Genomic DNA, 20,296 nt, shown 5'->3' with positions numbered 1-20,296 from the left:
TAGCTGACAATGTTAGCTGGACCGTATTTCCAATTTATTTTTAACCGTAAAGCATAAGTGATCTATATATATCATACTAGCGAACGGTTTCCAATTTATTTTTGATGTTATATCACCGATTAGCTACCGAACAACTCGCTGTCAACTTCGTTAGCTTCGTTAGCTCCTGTAGCCGACTGGTCTCTCATCCGACCGCCTTGACAGACTTTCCACGCAGCCACATAACAACATAAAGCCGTTCAATAAGATATGATTACGATCCGATCTTGTAATCATCGGCTAGTTGAAAATCCATCCAAAGGAGATTACCACGCTGACAACTATACATATTATCTGTGTTTTCCCCTCGTCTCCTGTCCTCCATCTTGTCACCACTGGCGGATCCATGTCGGCGCGGAGCGGCTGTCCGGAGCGGCTGTCCGGAGAGCGGCTGCGTCCGTCTGTTGAACGGCAGAGGGCTCACGACACCGTTCACCAAATTAACACCGAGAAATTTAGTTCATGTGATATCATAACATTATAGAATTATATATATATATATTTGATGATATTTTATAACTGTTTGGAGAATACGTTGAAATCTAGATGAGCATAATGCTACTTTATCAACACTCATAAAAGCAAACCGGTTGTTTTCCACCTTATAAAAGATTAGATTTGGTCTGCTGTGTTCACTTGGCCGGTTAGCTCAGTTGGTTAGAGCGTCGTGCTAATAACGCGAAGGTCGCGGGTTCGATACCCGTACTGGCCATGACCATTTTGACTGTTGAATAGGCTGTGTTGTTGTGTTACTCGTCTCTGGGATTAAAGTTGGACTTCTTCTATTCTATTCTATTGGTGCCATATGATATGGAGTTATTCTATTGGTGCCATATGATATGGAGTTATTCTATTGGTGCCATATGATATGGAGTTATTCTATTGGTGCCATATGATATGGAGTTATTCTATTGGTGCCATATGATATGGAGTTATTCTATTGGTTCCATATGATATAGAGTTATTCTATTGGTGCCATATGATATGGAGTTATTCTATTGGTGCCATATGATATGGAGTTATTCTATTGGTCCCATATGATATGGGGTTATTCTATTGGTGCCATATGATATGGAGTTATTCTATTGGTGCCATATGATATGGAGTTATTATTCTATTGTAGTGGTTGGCTTTGAACGGCCCCAACCATGGTCATGCTCCAGTGAAGCCGCTATGTGGTAGTATTGCTCCCTCTCTACAGGCCTGATACAAAGGACACCAGCTGAGCTATAGTGCAGGTACCAGTGCTGGAGGGACTACTGTGCTCATGTTATTGTTCGGGTAACAAAATTCAATGGAAGTCCCATTGTTTTGTTTTTTTACAACGTAACGCGGAGTTAGTCGAAGGTCTTGTCGAGCCGATATGGCGACCAGGAAGAATCTGCGTTTTAATTAAGAGCCGCTTCTCCTTCCTGAAACTTTCAAACGCTTAAAAAATCAGCGCAGTTTGGATCGTAAAGGAATTCACTTCGGTCAAACACACTGTTGGAAAATATACACGTGGACAATCTCTCCCCAATCTGAAGGAAAAGGTAAGAAAGAAACGGGCGTCTTTATGTCGTTTAGGTTACTGGAGTACCCTAACCGCGGAGGCTAGATAGGTTACTGGAGTACCCTAACCGCGGAGGCTAGATAGGTTACTGGAGTACCCTAACCGCGGAGGCTAGATAGGTTACTGGAGTACCCTAACCGCGGAGGCTAGATAGGTTACTGGAGTACCCTAACCGCGGAGGCTAGATAGGTTACTGGAGTACCCTAACCGCGGAGGCTAGATAGGTTACTGGAGTACCCTAACCGCGGAGGCTAGATAGGTTACTGGAGTACCCTAACCGCGGAGGCTAGATAGGTTACTGGAGTACCCTAACCGCGGAGGCTAGATAGAAGATAGACAAACAATTTTAAATACAAGTAGAAAACCAATTTCAATCATGTCCTGTAATCTTCCCTTTACCTCTAATTCCTGCGGTTTGCCAGTTAATTCTCTCTCTCTGAATTGTCTGAAGTTACAGATGTTCTCCAGTTGGAATATAATAGACGTGTGTGTGTGTGTGTGTGTGTGTGTGTGTGTGTGTGTGTGTGTGTGTGTTATATAAGGTCATCTTCCAACAGGATTATAGTGAATAGCCAAATGATCCAAAACTACAGTGTAGTTCAGTAGGATGGAGGCTGTATGGATCTGTAACTACTACAGTGTAGTTTAGTAGGATGGAGGCTCCATAGCTGTATGGATCTGTAACTGCTGCAGTGTAGTTTAGTAGGATGGAGGCTGTATGGATCTGTAACTGCTACAGTGTAGTTTAGTAGGATGGAGGCTCCATAGCTGTATGAATCTGTAACTACTACAGTGTAGTTTAGTAGGATGGAGGCTCCATAGCTGTATGGATCTGTAACTGCTACAGTGTAGTTTAGTAGAATGGAGGCTGTGTGGATCTGTAACTGCTGCAGTGTAGTTTAGTAGGATGGAGGCTCCATAGCTGTATGGATCTGTAACTACTACAGTGTAGTTTAGTAGGATGGAGGCTGTATGGATCTGTAACTGCTACAGTGTAGTTTAGTAGGATGGAGGCTCCATAGCTGTATGGATCTGTAACTACTACAGTGTAGTTTAGTAGGATGGAGGCTCCATAGCTGTATGGATCTGTAACTACTACAGTGTAGTTTAGTAGGATGGAGGCTCCATAGCTGTATGGATCTGTAACTGCTACAGTGTAGTTTAGTAGGATGGAGGCTGTATGGATCTGTAACTGCTACAGTGTAGTTTAGTAGGATGGAGGCTCCATAGCTGTATGGATCTGTAACTGCTGCAGTGTAGTTTAGTAGGATGGAGGCTGTATGGATCTGTAACTGATACAGTGTAGTTTAGTAGGATGGAGGCTCCATAGCTGTATGGATCTGTAACTGATACAGTGTAGTTTAGTAGGATGGAGGCTCCATAGCTGTATGGATCTGTAACTGCTACAGTGTAGTTTAGTAGGATGGAGGCTCCATAGCTGTATGGATCTACAGTAAATATATTTTATTTATTTGAAGGATTCTTTCTCGCTGATAAAAGGTAAGGGCCATATGTTTAGAAATCCGTATCACAAGTGATGATTATTGACATTTCTAAAGCTTAAAACACAGCGTTTGGATTGTTTATTTTATAAGGCTGTTGAGTCTGCAGATTGTAGTTCACATGTGGTAGTCGTGTGCAAAGCTGAGAACTGAAGGGAGAAGGCAGAATGACTGAGAACTGAAGGGAGAATGACTGAAGGCAGAATGACTGAGAACTGAAGGCAGAATGACTGAAGGCAGAATGACTGAGAACTGAAGGCAGAATGACTGAGAACTGAAGGCAGAATGACTGAGAACTGAAGGCAGAATGACTGAGAACTGAAGGCAGAATGACTGAGAACTGAAGGGAGAATGACAGAGCTGAAGGGAGAATGACTGAGAACTGAAGGGAGAATGACTGAGAGCTGAAGGGAGAAGGCAGAATGACTGAGAACTGAAGGCAGAATGACTGAGAGCTGAAGGGAGAAGGCAGAATGACTGAGAACTGAAGGCAGAATGACTGAGAGCTGAAGGGAGAAGGCAGAATGACACCTAGTTTGAGATAGTTTCTTCTACATTAAATGTTTCTGTAGTGATAATCTGTAAGGCAGCAGCTACTCTTCCTGGTGTTTATTATGGATCCCCATTAGTTCCTGTCAAGACAGCAGCTACTCTTCCTGGGGTTTATTATGGATCCCCATTAGTTCCTGCCAAGGCAGCAGCTACTCTTCCTGGGGTTTATTATGGATCCCCATTAGTTCCTGCCAAGGCAGCAGCTACTCTTCCTGTGGTTTATTATGGATCCCCATTAGTTCCTGCCAAGGCAGCAGCTACTCTTCCTGGGGTTTATTATGGATCCCCATTAGTTCCTGTCAAGGCAGCAGCTACTCTTCCTGGGGTTTATTATGGATCCCCATTAGTTCCTGCCAAGGCAGCAGCTACTCTTCCTGGGGTTTATTATGGATCCCCATTAGTTCCTGCCAAGGCAGCAGCTACTCTTCCTGGGGTTTATTATGGATCCCATTAGTTCCTGCCAAGGCAGCAGCTACTCTTCCTGGGGTTTATTATGGATCCCCATTAGTTCCTGCCAAGGCAGCAGCTACTCTTCCTGGGGTTTATTATGGATCCCCATTAGTTCCTGCCAAGGCAGCAGCTACTCTTCTTGGGGTTTATTATGGATCCCCATTAGTTCCTGCCAAGACAGCAGCTACTCTTCCTGGGGTTTATTATGGATCCCCATTAGTTCCTGCCATGGCAGCAGCTACTCTTCCTGGGGTTTATTATGGATCCCCATTAGTTCCTGCCAAGGCAGCAGCTACTCTTCCTGGGGTTTATTATGGATCCCCATTAGTTCCTGCCATGGCAGCAGCTACTCTTCCTGGGGTTTATTATGGATCCCCATTAGTTCCTGCCAAGGCAGCAGCTACTCTTCTTGGGGTCTTACAAAATTAAGGCAGTTATACAATTTTAGAAACAGATTTCACAGCACACCTGTGTTCATTAAGCTATACTCTAGCTGAGAGTCTTTAACCCCTCTGAACTGAGTGCTGGCTTAGGCCTGGTGCCTGGCTCTCTCTCTGTGTGTGTCTCGCTCTCGCTCTCTTGCTCTCTCGCTCTCTCGCTCTCTCGCTCTCTGGCTCTCTCTCTCTCTCTCTCTCTCTCTCTCTCTGGCTCTCTCTCTCTCTCTCTCTGGCTCTCTCTCTCTCTCTGTCTCTCTCTCTCTCTCTGGCTCTCTCTCTCTCTCTGGCTCTCTCTCTCTCTCTGGCTCTCTCTCTCTCTCTGGCTCTCTCTCTCTCTCTGGCTCTCTCTCTCTCTCTCTCTCTCTCTCTGGCTCTCTCTCTCTCTCTCTCTCTCTCTGGCTCTCTCTCTCTCTCTGGCTCTCTCTCTCTCTCTGGCTCTCTCTCTCTCTCTGGCTCTCTCTCTCTGGCTCTCTCTCTCTGGCTCTCTCTCTCTGGCTCTCTCTCTCTGGCTCTCTCTCTCTGTCTCTCCTCTCTCTCTCTCCTCTTCAAAGGGTTTTATTGTCATGGGGAAACATTGTGTATGTTGCTAAAGCGAGTGTAATAGATAATGAACAGAAGTGAAATAAACATTTCACTCACAAAAGTACCAAAACACTAAAGACATTTCAAATATCATATTATGTTCAAATGGATAAAGTACAGAAGGGAAAATAAATAAACATAAATATGGGTTGTATTTACAATGGTGTTTGTTCTTCACTGGTTGACCTTTTCTTGTGGCAACAGGTCACACATCTTGCTGCTGTGATGGGACACTGGTATTTCACCCAGTAGATATGGGAGTTTATCAAGATTGGGTTTGTTTTCAAATTCTTTGTGTATCTGTGTAATCTGAGGGAAATATGTGTCTCTAATATGGTCATACATTTGGCAGGAGGTTAGGAAGTGCAGCTCAGTTTCCACCTCATTTTGTGGGGAGTGTTGCACATAGCCTGTCTTCTCTTGAGAGCCAGGTCTGCCTACGGCGGCCTTTCTCAATAGCAAGGCTATGCTCACTGGGTCTGTACATAGTCAAAGCTTTCCTTAAGTTTGGGTCAGTCACAGTGGTCAGGTATTCTGCCACGGTGTCCTCTCTGTATAGGGCCAAATAGCAGTCCAGTTTGTTCTGTTTTTTTGTTAATCATTTCCAATGTGTCAAGTAATTATCTTTGTTTTCTCATGATTTGGTTGAGTATAATTGTGTTGCTGTCCTGGGGCTCTGTGGGGTCTGTTTGTGTTTGTGAACTGAGCCCCAGGACCAGCTTGCTTAGGGGCCTCTTCTCCAGGTTCATCTCTCTGTAGGTGATGGCTTTTGTTATGGAAGGTTTGGGAATAGTTTCCTTTTAGGTGGTTGTAGAATTAAGAGTCTATTTTCTGGATTTTAGTAATTAGTGGGTATCATCTGAATTCTGCTCTGAATGCCTGATTTAGTGGGTGTGCTGCTCTGAATGCCTGATTTAGTGGGTGTGCTGCTCTGAATGCCTGATTTAGTGGGTGTGCTGCTTTGAATGGCTGATTTAGGGGGTTTGCTGCTCTGAATGCCTGATTTAGTGGTAGGGCCCATAGGGAATAGGGAGCCATTTTGGATGCTTTTGACCAGGGCCAATCAAAAGGTTGGAAATAATGGTTGGGACTTGTGGAACATTACCTGGCTGCCTCCAAAATGGCTCCCTATTCCCTATGGGCCCTGGTCAAAAGCATCCAAAATGGCTCCCTATTCCCTATGGGCCCTGGTCAAAAGCATCCAAAATGGCTCCCTATTCCCTATGGGTCCTGGTCAAAAGCATCCAAAATGGCACCCTTTTTCCTATGGGCCCTGGTCAAAAGCATCCAAAATGGCACCCTATTCCCTATGGGCCCTGGTCAAAAGAATCCATAGGGAATAGGGAGCCATTTTGGAGGCAGCCAGGTAATGTTCCACAAGTCCCAACCATTATTTCCAACCTTTTGATTGCAGCTTGTCGGCCTCAGGAGGGTTGGCAGTCTTAAAGTGATCTGATCTAATGGCAAATTGATTTATCTCTGGGGATCTACTGTAGCTGGAAGACTGATTTATCTCTGGGGATCTACTGTAGCTGAAATACTGATTTTATCTCTGGGGATCTACTGTAGCTGAAAGACTGATTCATCTCTGGGGATCTACTGTAGCTGAAAGACTGATTCATCTCTGGGGATCTACTGTAGCTGAAAGACTGACTTATCTCTGGGGATCTACTGTAGCTGAAAGACTGATTTTATCTCTGGGGATCTACTGTAGCTGAAAGACTGATTTATCTCTGGGGATCTACTGTAGCTGAAATACTGACTTATCTCTGGGGATCTACTGTAGCTGAAAGACTGATTTATCTCTGGGGATCTACTGTAGCTGAAAGACTGATTTATCTCTGGGGATCTACTGTAGCTGAAATACTGACTTATCTCTGGGGATCTACTGTAGCTGAAAGACTGATTTATCTCTGGGGATCTACTGTAGCTGAAAGACTGACTTATCTCTGGGGATCTACTGTAGCTGAAAGACTGATTTTATCTCTGGGGATCTACTGTAGCTGAAAGACTGATTTATCTCTGGGGGATCTACTGTAGCTGAAAGACTGACTTATCTCTGGGGATCTACTGTAGCTGAAAGACTGATTTTATCTCTGGGGATCTACTGTAGCTGAAAGACTGATTTATCTCTGGGGATCTACTGTAGCTGAAATACTTCTATTTTTCTAGGAAGGTCGCGTGCTTTTCTGTCGTCTGTCAAATCCCTCAACCTATGATGCTGTCACCTATTTAGTCTTTAGATCAGTCGACAGGAGAATGTTGGAAGGAACTTGTGTAGGATGAGATGAATTCAGCCCGGCCACGTCTGATCTGGTCTGAGATTGATGACGTCACTGCAGTGGAATGTTTGCGTTTTGTAGACGGTAAAGTGCTCTACCGAAACCGGAGCCTTCGGAGGTCCGTTTGTGTTTTGTGTTCCAGACATTCAGCCGCTGGCTCCGTTAGTGGCTAGGGGGGTAGAGGAGGAGGAGAGGGCGACGTCGGCTCCGTTAGTGGCTAGGGGGGGTAGAGGAGGAGGAGAGGGCGACGTCGGCTCCGTTAGTGGCTAGGGGGGTAGAGGAGGAGGAGAGAGGGCGACGTCGGCTCCGTTAGTGGCTAGGGGGGTAGAGGAGGAGGAGAGGGCGACGTCGGCTCCGTTAGTGGCGAGGGGGGTAGAGGAGGAGGAGAGGGCGACGTCGGCTCCGTTAGTGGCTAGGGGGGTAGAGGAGGAGGAGAGGGCGACGTTGGCTCCGTTAGTGGCTAGGGGGGTAGAGGAGGAGGAGAGGGCGACGTCGGCTCCGTTAGTGGCTAGGGGGGTAGAGGAGGAGGAGAGGGCGACGTCGGCTCCGTTAGTGGCTAGGGGGGTAGAGGAGGAGGAGAGGGCGACGTCGGCTCCGTTAGTGGCTAGGGGGGTAGAGGAGGAGGAGAGGGCGACGTCGGCTCCGTTAGTGGCTAGGGGGGTAGAGGAGGAGGAGAGATCTCCGTTGGCCCCGTTAGTGGCTAGGGGGGTAGAGGAGGAGGAGAGATCTCCGTCGGCTCCGTTAGTGGCTAGGGGGGTAGAGGAGGAGGAGAGGGCGACGTCGGCTCCGTTAGTGGCTAGGGGGGTAGAGGAGGAGGAGAGATCTCCGTCGGCTCCGTTAGTGGCTAGGGGGGTAGAGGAGGAGGAGAGGGCGACGTCGGCTCCGTTAGTGGCTAGGGGGGTAGAGGAGGAGGAGAGATCTCCGTCGGCTCCGTTAGTGGCTAGGGGGGTAGAGGAGGAGGAGAGGGCGACGTCGGCTCCGTTAGTGGGTGGGGGGGTAGAGGAGGAGGAGAGGGCGACGTCGGCTCCGTTAGTGGCTAGGGGGGTAGAGGAGGAGGAGAGATCTCCGTTGGCTCCGTTAGTGGGTAGGGGGGTAGAGGGAGGAGGAGAGGGCGACGTCGGCTCCGTTAGTGGCTAGGGGGGTAGAGGAGGAGGAGAGGGCGACGTCGGCTCCGTTAGTGGCTAGGGGGGTAGAGGAGGAGGAGAGATCTCCGTTGGCTCCGTTAGTGGCTAGGGGGGTAGAGGAGGAGGAGAGGGCGACGTCGGCTCCGTTAGTGGGTGGGGGGGTAGAGGAGGAGGAGAGATCTCCGTTGGCTCCGTTAGTGGGTAGGGGGGTAGAGGAGGAGGAGAGATCTCCGTTGGCCCCGTTAGTGGGTGGGGGGGTAGAGGAGGAGGAGGAGAGATCTCCGTTGGCCCCGTTAGTGGGTAGGGGGGTAGAGGAGGAGGAGAGATCCCCGTTAGTGGCTAGGGGGGTAGAGGAGGAGGAGAGGGCGACGTCGGCCCCGTTAGTGGGTAGGGGGGTAGAGGAGGAGGAGAGCTGTCGTTCCACGTTGAGGAGGATAAGCCCCGAGGGCCTGAGAGACAGAGGTATGTTCTGTCTCATCATTCAACCTCCTTTAATTCCTCTGTGTCTGTCTGTATCGACGTTACTGTCTGGTTTAGTCAGCCACAGCTAAAATACCATTGGGTTTTCTAGACTTGTGTCATCGTCATGGAGGGAAGGAGTCTAGTGACTCACCTGCAAGCTGGCTGAAGTGTGACCACCGATGGGGTCCTCTATCTGGCCTGGTTTAGACAGGGAGGTCCTCTATCTGGCCTGGTTTAGACAGGGAGGTCCTCTATCTGGCCTGGTTTAGACAGGGAGGTCCTCTATCTGGCCTGGTTTAGACAGGGAGGTCCTCTATCTGGCCTGGTTTAGACAGGGAAGTCCTCTATCTGGCCTGGTTTAGACAGGGAGGTCCTCTATCTGGCCTGGTTTAGACAGGGAGGTCCTCTATCTGGCCTGGTTTAGACAGGGAGGTCCTCTATCTGGCATGGTTTAGACAGGGAAGTGCTGCATCTGGCCTGGTTCATACTGTTACAGACAGAGAGTATCTGGCCTGGTTCATACTGTTACAGACAGACAGACAGTATCTGGCCTGGTTCATACTGTTACAGACAGACAGACAGTATCTGGCCTGGTTCATACTGTTACAGACAGACAGACAGTATCTTGCCTGGTTCATACTGTTACAGACAGACAGTATCTGGCCTGGTTCATACTGTTACAGACAGACAGTATCTGGCCTGGTTCATACTGTTACAGACAGACAGTATCTGGCCTGGTTCTCACAGTAATTGTCTGTCCTTTTTTTGGGCTGAATACTTATATTCCCATGGCAACCCGCGTGTGTTCTGGGAATAGGTCGTGGCCTTGCTGCTCCGGGTCGGTCTCTGCTCACTGTCTCTGTCCTCTCTGGGTCGGTCTCTGCTCACTGTCTCTGTCCTCTCCGGGTCGGTCTCTGCTCACTGTCTCTGTCCTCTCCGGCTCGGTCTCTGCTCACTGTCTCTGTCCTCTCAGGCTCGGAGGGCTGCTTGCTTCCTGAAACAACTGGCTGTTAGTATGAAAACAGACACTCTGTCCTCTAAAGCAGTGGTTCTCAGCTGGTTTTAGCTCAGGACCCAAATTCAACCAGGTTGTCTCAGTCGCGACCCAATATTTGCGTCGCCAAAATACAATCTGGAAAACTATTTAAAAAAAAAAATACTATATTGATATTAAATGTAGCAATTATATAACAAGGGAACAACATTCCCACTTCTTTCATTGTAAATAATAACATTTTGACGATATTCTTGATGAAGAATGTTAATAAACTCCCTGGTTTGAGACACTAAATCAACCTAAATAGCCCTGCTAATAGAATGTTAATAAACTCCCTGGTTTGAGACACTAAATCAACCTAAATAGCCCTGCTAATAGAATGTTAATAAACTCCCTGGTTTGAGACACTAAATCAACCTAAATAGCCCTGCTAATAGAATGTTAATAAACTCCCTGGTTTGAGACACTAAATCAACCTAAATAGCCCTGCTAATAGAATGTTAATAAACTCCCTGGTTTGAAACACTAAATCAACCTGCTAATAGAATGTTAATAAACTCCCTGGTTTGAAACACTAAATCAACTCTAAATAGCCCTGCTAATAGCTCTATATGGGGGAAAACGTCCGTCTTCAGACATGTCCTTGTTTTCAGAGTGTATCCTGTACACGTCTCCCTGTCTGTCCTCAGGTGTGTGAGGGTAGTAGAGAGGCTGGTTCTGCTGACTGAGGCACCATGGTAGATCCGGTGGACAGGGCGGTGGCTGGCCAGAGGCTGGGGATCCCAGAGAGTTTAGGGGTGTCTACCCTGGAACCAGGCCAGAGACTCCCAACCACGCCCCAAGGACGACAGGTCTCCATCCGGGTACAGCTGCTGGACGACGTCACGGAGGTCTTCGACATATCAGTGAGTACAGGAACTATTTAGCTCTATGGGAGGAATGACATGCTGGAGCAATCACAATGCTTTGGATGAGGTCCATAGTTCCCAGGCTCTGGTACCAATGCTTTGGATGAGGTCCATAGTTCCCAGGTTCTGATACCAATGAGGTCTATAGTTCCCAGGCTCTGATACCAATGAGGTCCATAGTTCCCAGGCTCTGGTACCAATGCTTTAGATGAGGTCTATAGTTCCCAGGCTCTGGTACCAATGCTTTAGATGAGGTCCATAGTTCCCAGGCTCTGGTACCAATGAGGTCCATAGTTCCCAGGCTCTGGCACCAATGCTTTGGATGAGGTCCATAGTTCCCAGGCTCTGGTTCCAATGAGGTCCATAGTTCCCAGGCTCTGGTTCCAATGAGGTATATAGTTCCCAGGCTCTGGTTCCAATGAGGTCCATAGTTCCCAGGCTCTGGTACCAATGAGGTCCATAGTTCCCAGGCTCTGGCACCAATGCTTTAACACTGGAGGATCAATCCTTCACATTCTTTTGGCTGTCGGGGCGGCAGGTAGCCTAGTGGTTAAAGCATTGGACTTGTAACCGAAAGGTTGCAAGATCGAATCCAAGGCTCTGTCTGTAACCTGGTGTGTTCTGCTCTCTCTCTCCACAGCAACGGGCCCCAGCCAAGGCTCTGTCTGTAACCTGGTGTGTTCTGCTCTCTCTCTCCACAGCAACGGGCCCCAGCCAAGGCTCTGTTTGTAACCTGGTGTGTTCTGCTCTCTCCACAGAAACGGGCCCCAGCCAAGGCTCTGTCTGTAACCTGGTGTGTTCTGCTCTCTCCACAGCAACGGGCCCCAGCCAAGGCTCTGTTTGACCTGGTGTGTGTGCATCTGAACCTGGCTGAAAGAGACTACTTCGGTCTACAGTACCAGAACTCCAGAAGGCTGATGGTGAGACTGAAGTTCTTTATACACTATGACGTGTCACAAATGGATCCCTGTATTCTATATAGCTCACTACCTCTGCCCAGAGCCTTATGCCATGCCTACGTTTCTGTCTGTCTACTTTTCTGTTGCACTCTCTCAATACTGGCCCCTGGACAGTGTTACTGACTGGTGACTCTCAATACTGGCCCCTGGACAGTGTTACTGACTGGTGACTCTCAATACTGGCCCCTGGACAGTGTTACTGACTGGTGACTCTCAATACTGGCCCCTGGACAGTGCTACTGACTGGTGACTCTCAATACTGGCCCCTGGACAGTGTTACTGACTGGTGACTCTCAATACTGGCCCCTGGACAGTGCTACTGACTGGTGACTCTCAATACTGGCCCCTGGACAGTGTTCCTGGTGACTCTCAATACTGGCCCCTGGACAGTGTTCCTGGGGACTCGCAATACTGGCCCCTGGACAGTGTTCCTGGGGACTCTCAATACTGGCCCCTGGACAGTGTTCCTGGTGACTCTCAATACTGGCCCCTGGACAGTGTTACTGACTGGTGACTCTCAATACTGGCCCCTGGACAGTGTTACTGACTGGTGACTCTCAGTACTGGCCCCTGGACAGTGTTCCTGGTGACTCTCAATACTGGCCCCTGGACAGTGCTACTGGTGACTTCAGCCTGGGGTTAAAGGGGTTAAAGCAGCCAGACTCCACACAGCCTGGGGTTAAAGGGGTTAAAGCAGCCAGACTCCACACAGCCTGGGGTTAAAGCAGCCAGACTCCACACAGCCTGGGGTTAAAGGGGTTAAAGCAGCGAGACTCCATACAGCCTGGGGTTAAAGCAGCCAGACTCCATACAGCCTGGGGTTAAAGGGGTTAAAGCAGCCAGACTCCACACAGCCTGGGGTTAAAGGGGTTAAAGCAGCCAGACTCCACACAGCCTGGGGTTAAAGGGGTTAAAGCAGCCGGACTCCACACAGCCTGGGGTTAAAGCAGCCAGACTCCACACAGCCTGGGGTTAAAGCAGCCAGACTCCACACAGCCTGGGGTTAAAGGGGTTAAAGCAGCCAGACTCCACACAGCCTGGGGTTAAAGCAGCCAGGCTCCATACAGCCTGGGGTTAAAGGGGTTAAAGCAGCCAGACTCCACACAGCCTGGGGTTAAAGCAGCCAGACTCCATACAGCCTGGGGTTAAAGGGGTTAAAGCAGCCAGACTCCACACAGCCTGGGGTTAAAGCAGCCAGGCTCCATACAGCCTGGGGTTAAAGGGGTTAAAGCAGCCAGACTCCACACAGCCTGGGGTTAAAGCAGCCAGACTCCATACAGCCTGGGGTTAAAGGGGTTAAAGCAGCCAGACTCCACACAGCCTGGGGTTAAAGCAGCCAGACTCCATACAGCCTGGGGTTAAAGGGGTTAAAGCAGCCAGACTCCACACAGCCTGGGGTTAAAGCAGCCAGACTCCATACAGCCTGGGGTTAAAGGGGTTAAAGCAGCCAGACTCCACACAGCCTGGGGTTAAAGCAGCCAGGCTCCATACAGCCTGGGGTTAAAGGGGTTAAAGCAGCCAGACTCCACACAGCCTGGGGTTAAAGCAGCCAGACTCCATACAGCCTGGGGTTAAAGGGGTTAAAGCAGCCAGACTCCACACAGCCTGGGGTTAAAGCAGCCAGACTCCATACAGCCTGGGGTTAAAGGGGTTAAAGCAGCCAGACTCCACACAGCCTGGGGTTAAAGGGGTTAAAGCAGCCAGACTCCACACAGCCTGGGGTTAAAGCAGCCAGACTCCATACAGCCTGGGGTTAAAGGGGTTAAAGCAGCCAGACTCCATACAGCCTGGGGTTAAAGCAGCCAGACTCCACACAGCCTGGGGTTAAAGCAGCCAGACTCCATACAGCCTGGGGTTAAAGCAGCCAGACTCCACACAGCCTGGGGTTAAAGGGGTTAAAGCAGCCAGACTCCATACAGCCTGGGGTTAAAGGGGTTAAAGCAGCCAGACTCCATACAGCCTGGGGTTAAAGCAGCCAGGCTCCATACAGCCTGGGGTTAAAGCAGCCAGACTCCACACAGCCTGGGGTTAAAGCAGCCAGACTCCATACAGCCTGGGGTTAAAGCAGCCAGACTCCACACAGCCTGGGGTTAAAGGGGTTAAAGCAGCCAGACTCCATACAGCCTGGGGTTAAAGCAGCCAGGCTCCATACAGCCTGGGGTTAAAGCAGCCAGACTCCATACAGCCTGGGGTTAAAGGGGTTAAAGCAGCCAGACTCCACACAGCCTGGGGTTAAAGGGGTTAAAGCAGCCAGACTCCACACAGCCTGGGGTTAAAGCAGCCAGACTCCACACAGCCTGGGGTTAAAGGGGTTAAAGCAGCCAGACTCCATACAGCCTGGGGTTAAAGCAGCCAGACTCCACACAGCCTGGGGTTAAAGGGGTTAAAGCAGCCAGACTCCACACAGCCTGGGGTTAAAGGGGTTAAAGCAGCCAGACTCCACACAGCCTTATAACCCGTTTATAAAGGTTTCTGAAGTGTTTCTGAAGCGTTTTGTTGTTTGTGGTTTTTCTGTAGGTCTGGTTGGACCTGCTGAAGCCCCTGAAACAGATAAGACGTGAGTACTGAGAGGACAGCCCTGTATAGTACTAATGGAATATAGTACTGAGAGGACCCTGTAGCTCAGTTGGTAGAGCGTGGTGTGTGCAACGCCAAGGTTGTGGGTTCGTTTTTTTTTTTTTTTTTTTTTGGTACTGGCCCCCCGTGCCAGTACCAAAAAAAAAAAAAAAAAAAAAAAAAAAAAATGCATGAAATGAAATGTATGCATTTACTACTGTAAGTCGCTCTGGATAAGAGCGTCTGCTAAATGACTAAAATGTAAATGTAAAATGTATATAGTACTGAGAGGACCCTGTATAGTACTAATGGAATATAGTACTGAGAGGACAACCCTGTATAGTACTAATGGAATATAGTACTGAGAGGACAGCCCTGTATAGTACTAATGGAATATAGTACTGAGGACAACCCTGTATAGTACTAGTGGAATATAGCACTGAGAGGACAACCCTGTATAGTACTAATGGAATATAGTACTGAGAGGACAACCCTGTATAGTACTAATGGAATATAGTACTCAGAGGACAGCCCTGTATAGTACTAGTGGAATATAGTACTGAGAGGACAACCCTGTATAGTACTAGTGGAATATAGTACTGAGAGGACAACCCTGTATAGTACTAATGGAATATAGTACTGAGAGGACAACCCTGTATAGTACTGAGAGGACGACCCTGTGTAGTACTAATGGAATATAGTACTGAGAGGACAACCCTGTATAGTACTAATGGAATATAGTACTGAGAGGACAACCCTGTATAGTACTAGTGGAATATAGTACTGAGAGGACCCTGTATAGTACTAATGGAATATAGTACTGAGAGGACAACCCTGTATAGTACTAATGGAATATAGTACTGAGAGGACAACCCTGTATAGTACTAATGGAATATAGTACTGAGAGGACAACCCTGTATAGTACTAATGGAATATAGTACTGAGAGGGCAACCCTGTATAGTACTAATGGAATATAGTACTGAGAGGACAACCCTGTATAATACTAATGGAATATAGTACTGAGAGGACAACCCTGTATAGTACTAATGGAATATAGTACTGAGAGGACAGCCCTGTATAGTACTAATGGAATATAGTACTGAGAGGACAGCCCTGTATAGTACTAATGGAATATAGTACTGAGAGGACAGCCCTGTATAGTACTAGTGGAATATAGTACTGAGAGGACAGCCCTGTATAGTACTAATGGAATATAGTACTGAGAGGACAACCCTGTATAGTACTAGTGGAATATAGTACTGAAAGGACAGTCCTGTATAGTACAAGTGGAATATAGTACTGAGAGGACAACCCTGTATAGTACTAATGGAATATAGTACTGAGAGGACAACCCTGTATAGTATTAATGGAATATAGTACTGAGAGGACAACCCTTTTTAACTACATTATGCTCTGTCTCTCTCTCTCTCTCTCTCTGTCTCTCTCTCTCTCTCTGTCTCTCTCTCTCTCTCTGTCTCTCTCTCCTCTCTCTCTCTCTCTCTCTCCCCACAGGCCCTAAGAACACCATCCTTCGTTTTGTGGTGAAGTTCTTCCCTCCAGACACACAGCTGCTGGAGGAGCTGACACGGTGAGAGTGGATGAGTCTTCCTGTTCTTCTTCTCAACAAACACACCCTGATCCATCACCATTCTGAACACACCCTGATCCATCACCATTCTGAACACACCCTGATCCATCACCATTCTGAACACACCCTGATCCATCACCCTTCTGAACACACCCTGATCCATCACCATTCTGTACACACCCTGAACCATCACCATTCTGTACACACCCTGAACCATCACCATTCTGTACACACCCTGAACCATCACCATTCTGTACACACCCTGAACCATCACCATTCTGTACACACCCTGAACCATCAACGGGAAAATAACTTCACCATTCTGTAGAGTTACAGTGCTTTTTCTTTCCTGATGTTTACAGAGGTCAATGTCTCATGAGTCCAGCGTATCCTACAACTCAGAGGCCAAAACAAACAGGGACAGGAAGTGTAACAGGAAGTGGTCAGAAGCCTCCTTCCTGTGTTTGCATCTCCAGCAGTTCTAACGGGAGTCAATATGTCCTTAACAAGAGAAGAGGGGACGCAGTGTAACCTACTGTTGAGGGATCAGACGCAGTGTAACCTACTGTTGAGGGATCAGACGCAGTGTAACCTACTGTTGAGGGATCAGACGCAGTGTAACCTACTGTTGAGGGATCAGACGCAGTGTAACCTACTGTTGAGGGATCAGACGCAGTGTAACCTACTGTTGAGGGATCAGACGCAGTGTAACCTACTGTTGAGGGATCAGACGCAGTGTAACCTACTGTTGAGGGATCAGACGCAGTGTAACCTACTGTTGAGGGATCAGACGCAGTGTAACCTACTGTTGAGGGATCAGACGCAGTGTAACCTACTGTTGAGGGACCAGACGCAGTGTAACCTACTGTTGAGGGATCAGACGCAGTGTAACCTACTGTTGAGGGATCAGACGCAGTGTAACCTACTGTTGAGGGATCAGACGCAGTGTAACCTACTGTTGAGGGATCAGACGCAGTGTAACCTACTGTTGAGGGATCAGACACAGTGTAACCTACTGTTGAGGGACGCTGTTGAGGGATCAGACACAGTGTAACCTACTGTTGAGGGATCAGACGCAGTGTAACCTACTGTTGAGGGATCAGACGCAGTGTAACCTACTGTTGAGGGATCAGACGCAGTGTAACCTACTGTTGAGGGATCAGACGCAGTGTAACCTACTGTTGAGGGATCAGACGCAGTGTAACCTACTGTTGAGGGATCAGACGCAGTGTAACCTACTGTTGAGGGATCAGACGCAGTGTAACCTACTGTTGAGGGATCAGACGCAGTGTAACCTACTGTTGAGGGATCAGACGCAGTGTAACCTACTGTTGAGGGATCAGACGCAGTGTAACCTACTGTTGTGGGATCAGACGCAGTGTAACCTACTGTTGAGGGATCAGACGCAGTGTAACCTACTGTTGAGGGAATAAAATACATTAAAAAATACATTAAAAATGTACCATAACATGTATCCTGTTGGCAACAAGACAACTAAAGTAATACTGCAACAAAACGTGGCAAAGAAATTAACTTTAAATCCTGAATACAAAGTGTTATTTTTTTTGGGGGGGGGGGCAAATCACAACATAACACTTGAGGTTTGAACTGTTCAAGCATGGTGGTGGCTATATCATGTTATGGGTATGCTTGTCATCGGTATTCAAGCATGGTGGTGGCTGCGTCATGTTATGGGTATGCTTGTCATCGGTATTCAAGCATGGTGGTGGCTGCGTCATGTTATGGGTATGCTTGTCATCGGTATTCAAGCATGGTGGTGGCTGCGTCATGTTATGGGTATGCTTGTCATCGGTATTCAAGCATGGTGGTGGCTGCGTCATGTTATGGGTATGCTTGTCATCGGTATTCAAGCATGGTGGTGGCTGCGTCATGTTATGGGTATGCTTGTCATCGGTATTCAAGCATGGTGGTGGCTGCGTCATGTTATGGGTATGCTTGTCATCGGTATTCAAGCATGGTGGTGGCTGCATCATGTTATGGGTATGCTTGTCATCGGTATTCAAGCATGGTGGTGGCTGCATCATGTTATGGGTATGCTTGTCATCGGTATCAGAGATATTGGCCTGTGTTGATGTGTGATCAGAGATATAGGGCAGAACAACAGGTTTTTACCTTGTCAGCTCGGGGATTCAATCAGATGGATGGAGAGCTGTTTTATGGCTTGGCAACATTCTCATGCTATTTGTGGATTCACTGTCTGCCAAGGCATCTGATGTGACTGTTAGCTGACCCTGTAAGGAGGGTTGGGGTTTCAAGGCTCTGCCATTACAAAGCAGGTTTCTGACTGGGCAGAACTCGCTGAAGCTGGAAACACAGGCTAATAGTTACCATGTGTCTCCTCTCTCTCTCTCCTTCTCCTCTCTCTCTCTCCTTCTCCTCTCTCTCTGTCTCTCCTTCTCCTCTCTCTGTCTCTCCTTCTCATCTCTCTCCCTCTCTCTCTCTCTCCTTCTCTCTCTCTCTCTCTCCTCTCTCTCTCTGTCTCTCCTTCTCCTCTCTCTCCTTCTCCTCTCTCTCTCTCTCTCTCTCCTTCTCCTCCTCTCTCTCTCTCCTTCTCCTCTCTCTCTCTCCTCCTCTCTCTCTCTCAGGTACCTGTTTGCTCTCCAGATAAAGCATGATTTGGCGTGTGGACGTCTGACCTGTAACGACACCAGTGCTGCTCTGCTGGTCTCACATATCGTCCAGTGTGAGCATACTTTATATTATAATATAGTTAGAGCTTCCTGATTTATTTTAGTACCGGCTCCAGAGGGTACCGGCTCCAGAGGGTACCGGCTCCAGAGGGTACCGGCTCCAGAGGGTACCGGCTCCAGAGGGTACCGGCTCCAGAGGGTACCGGCTCCAGAGGGTACCGGCTCCAGAGGGTACCGGCTCCAGAGGGTACCGGCTCCAGAGGGTACCGGCTCCAGAGGGTACCGGGCTCCAGAGGGTACCGGCGGCTCCAGTAGGGTACCGGGCTCCAGAGGGTACCGGCGGCTCCAGTGGGTACCGGCCGGCTCCAGTGGGTACCGGCCGGCTCCAGTGGGTACGGCCGGCTCCAGTGGGTACCGGCCGGCCTCCCAGTGGGTACCGGCCGGCCCCAGAGGGTACCGGCCGGCTCCAGTGGGTACCGGCCGGCTCCAGTGGGTACCGGCCGGCTCCAGTGGGTACCGGCCGGCTCCAGTGGGTACCGGCCGGCTCCAGTGGGTACCGGCCGGCTCCAGGGGTACCGGCCGGCTCCAGTGGGTACGTCCGGCTCCAGTGGGTACGTACCGGCTCCAGTGGGTACGTACCGGCTCCAGTGGGTACGTACCGGCTCCAGTGGGTACGTACCGGCTCCAGTGGGTACGTACCGGCTCCAGTGGGTACGTACCGGCTCCAGTGGGTACGTACCGGCTCCAGTGGGTACGTACCGGCTCCAGTGGGTACGTACCGGCTCCAGAGGGTACCGGCTCCAGAGGGTACCGGCTCCAGTGGGTACCGGCCGGCTCCAGTGGGTACCGGCCGGCTCCAGTGGGTACGTACCGGCTCCAGTGGGTACGTACCGGCTCCAGTGGGTACGTACCGGCTCCAGTGGGTACGTACCGGCTCCAGTGGGTACCGGCCGGCTCCAGTGGGTACCGGCCGGCTCCAGTGGGTACCGGCTCCAGTTCCAAACTGAGTTGATGAGGCGGTTAATATGCGTAGAGGAGCCATTGTCATTCAGGCTGAACCATTTCTCTGGATACATAAAAATACCTGTCAGAAAAATCACCCCCTTTGGGTAATCTGGAGAGACTGTTGCTGAATACCTGATACAGAGGGAATAACTGGCCAGTTCAGGCTCTAGTGGGGAAACGCCTGTGTGAATTAAACTCTTCTCTTGGTTATTCAGTAACACTCCTCTCCCCTCTCTCCTCCCTCTCGTCTCTTCTCCTCCGTCTCGTCTCTCCTCCCTCTCTCTTCTCCTCCCTCTCTCTTCTCCTCCCTCTCTCTTCTCCTCCCTCTCTCTTCTTCTCCCTCTCTCTTCTCCTCCCTCTCGTCTCTCTTCTCCCCTCTCTCTTCCCTCTCGTCTCTCCTCCCTCTCTCTTCTCCTCCCTCCCTCTCGTCTCTTCTCCCTCTCTTCTCCTCCCTCTCTCTTCTCCTCCCTCTCTCTCTTCTCCTCCCTCTCGTCTCTCCTCTCCCCTCTCTCCTCCCTCTCGTCTTTCCTCCCTCTCTTCTCCTCTCCCCTCTCTCCTCCCTCTCTTCTCCTCCCTCTCGTCTCTTCTCCTCCCATCTCCCTTCTGACTCCTAATTTCTGCTCTCTCCTCTCTCTCCTCTTTCTCGGTC

At 49.2% G+C, this 20,296-nt stretch overlaps 1 protein-coding gene and 1 non-coding gene across 2 annotated transcripts in view; both read left to right on the top strand.

Annotated features, from left to right (window-relative positions):
- The window catches only part of LOC115188796 (FERM, ARHGEF and pleckstrin domain-containing protein 1), a gene marked incomplete at its 3' end in the record, with an annotated part of 41,896 nt that continues 21,600 nt past the window's right edge, over positions 1–20,296 (top strand). The window contains 6 exon segments of the mRNA XM_029747647.1: positions 1–1,571; positions 10,669–10,884; positions 11,703–11,807; positions 14,364–14,403; positions 15,916–15,991; positions 18,598–18,695. Of these exon segments, the coding sequence (XP_029603507.1) occupies positions 10,714–10,884; positions 11,703–11,807; positions 14,364–14,403; positions 15,916–15,991; positions 18,598–18,695 (490 nt within the window).
- trnai-aau (transfer RNA isoleucine (anticodon AAU)) lies at positions 678–751 on the top strand. Its single transcript has one exon. It is a non-coding gene; the product is annotated as a tRNA-Ile (tRNA).

This window comes from Salmo trutta, unplaced genomic scaffold (assembly GCF_901001165.1).
Source record: "Salmo trutta unplaced genomic scaffold, fSalTru1.1, whole genome shotgun sequence".
In the NCBI taxonomy this organism is placed as follows: domain Eukaryota; kingdom Metazoa; phylum Chordata; class Actinopteri; order Salmoniformes; family Salmonidae; genus Salmo; species Salmo trutta.
The sequence above is the reverse complement of the archived record's forward strand: the minus strand, read 5'-3'. Positions and strand labels throughout refer to the sequence as shown.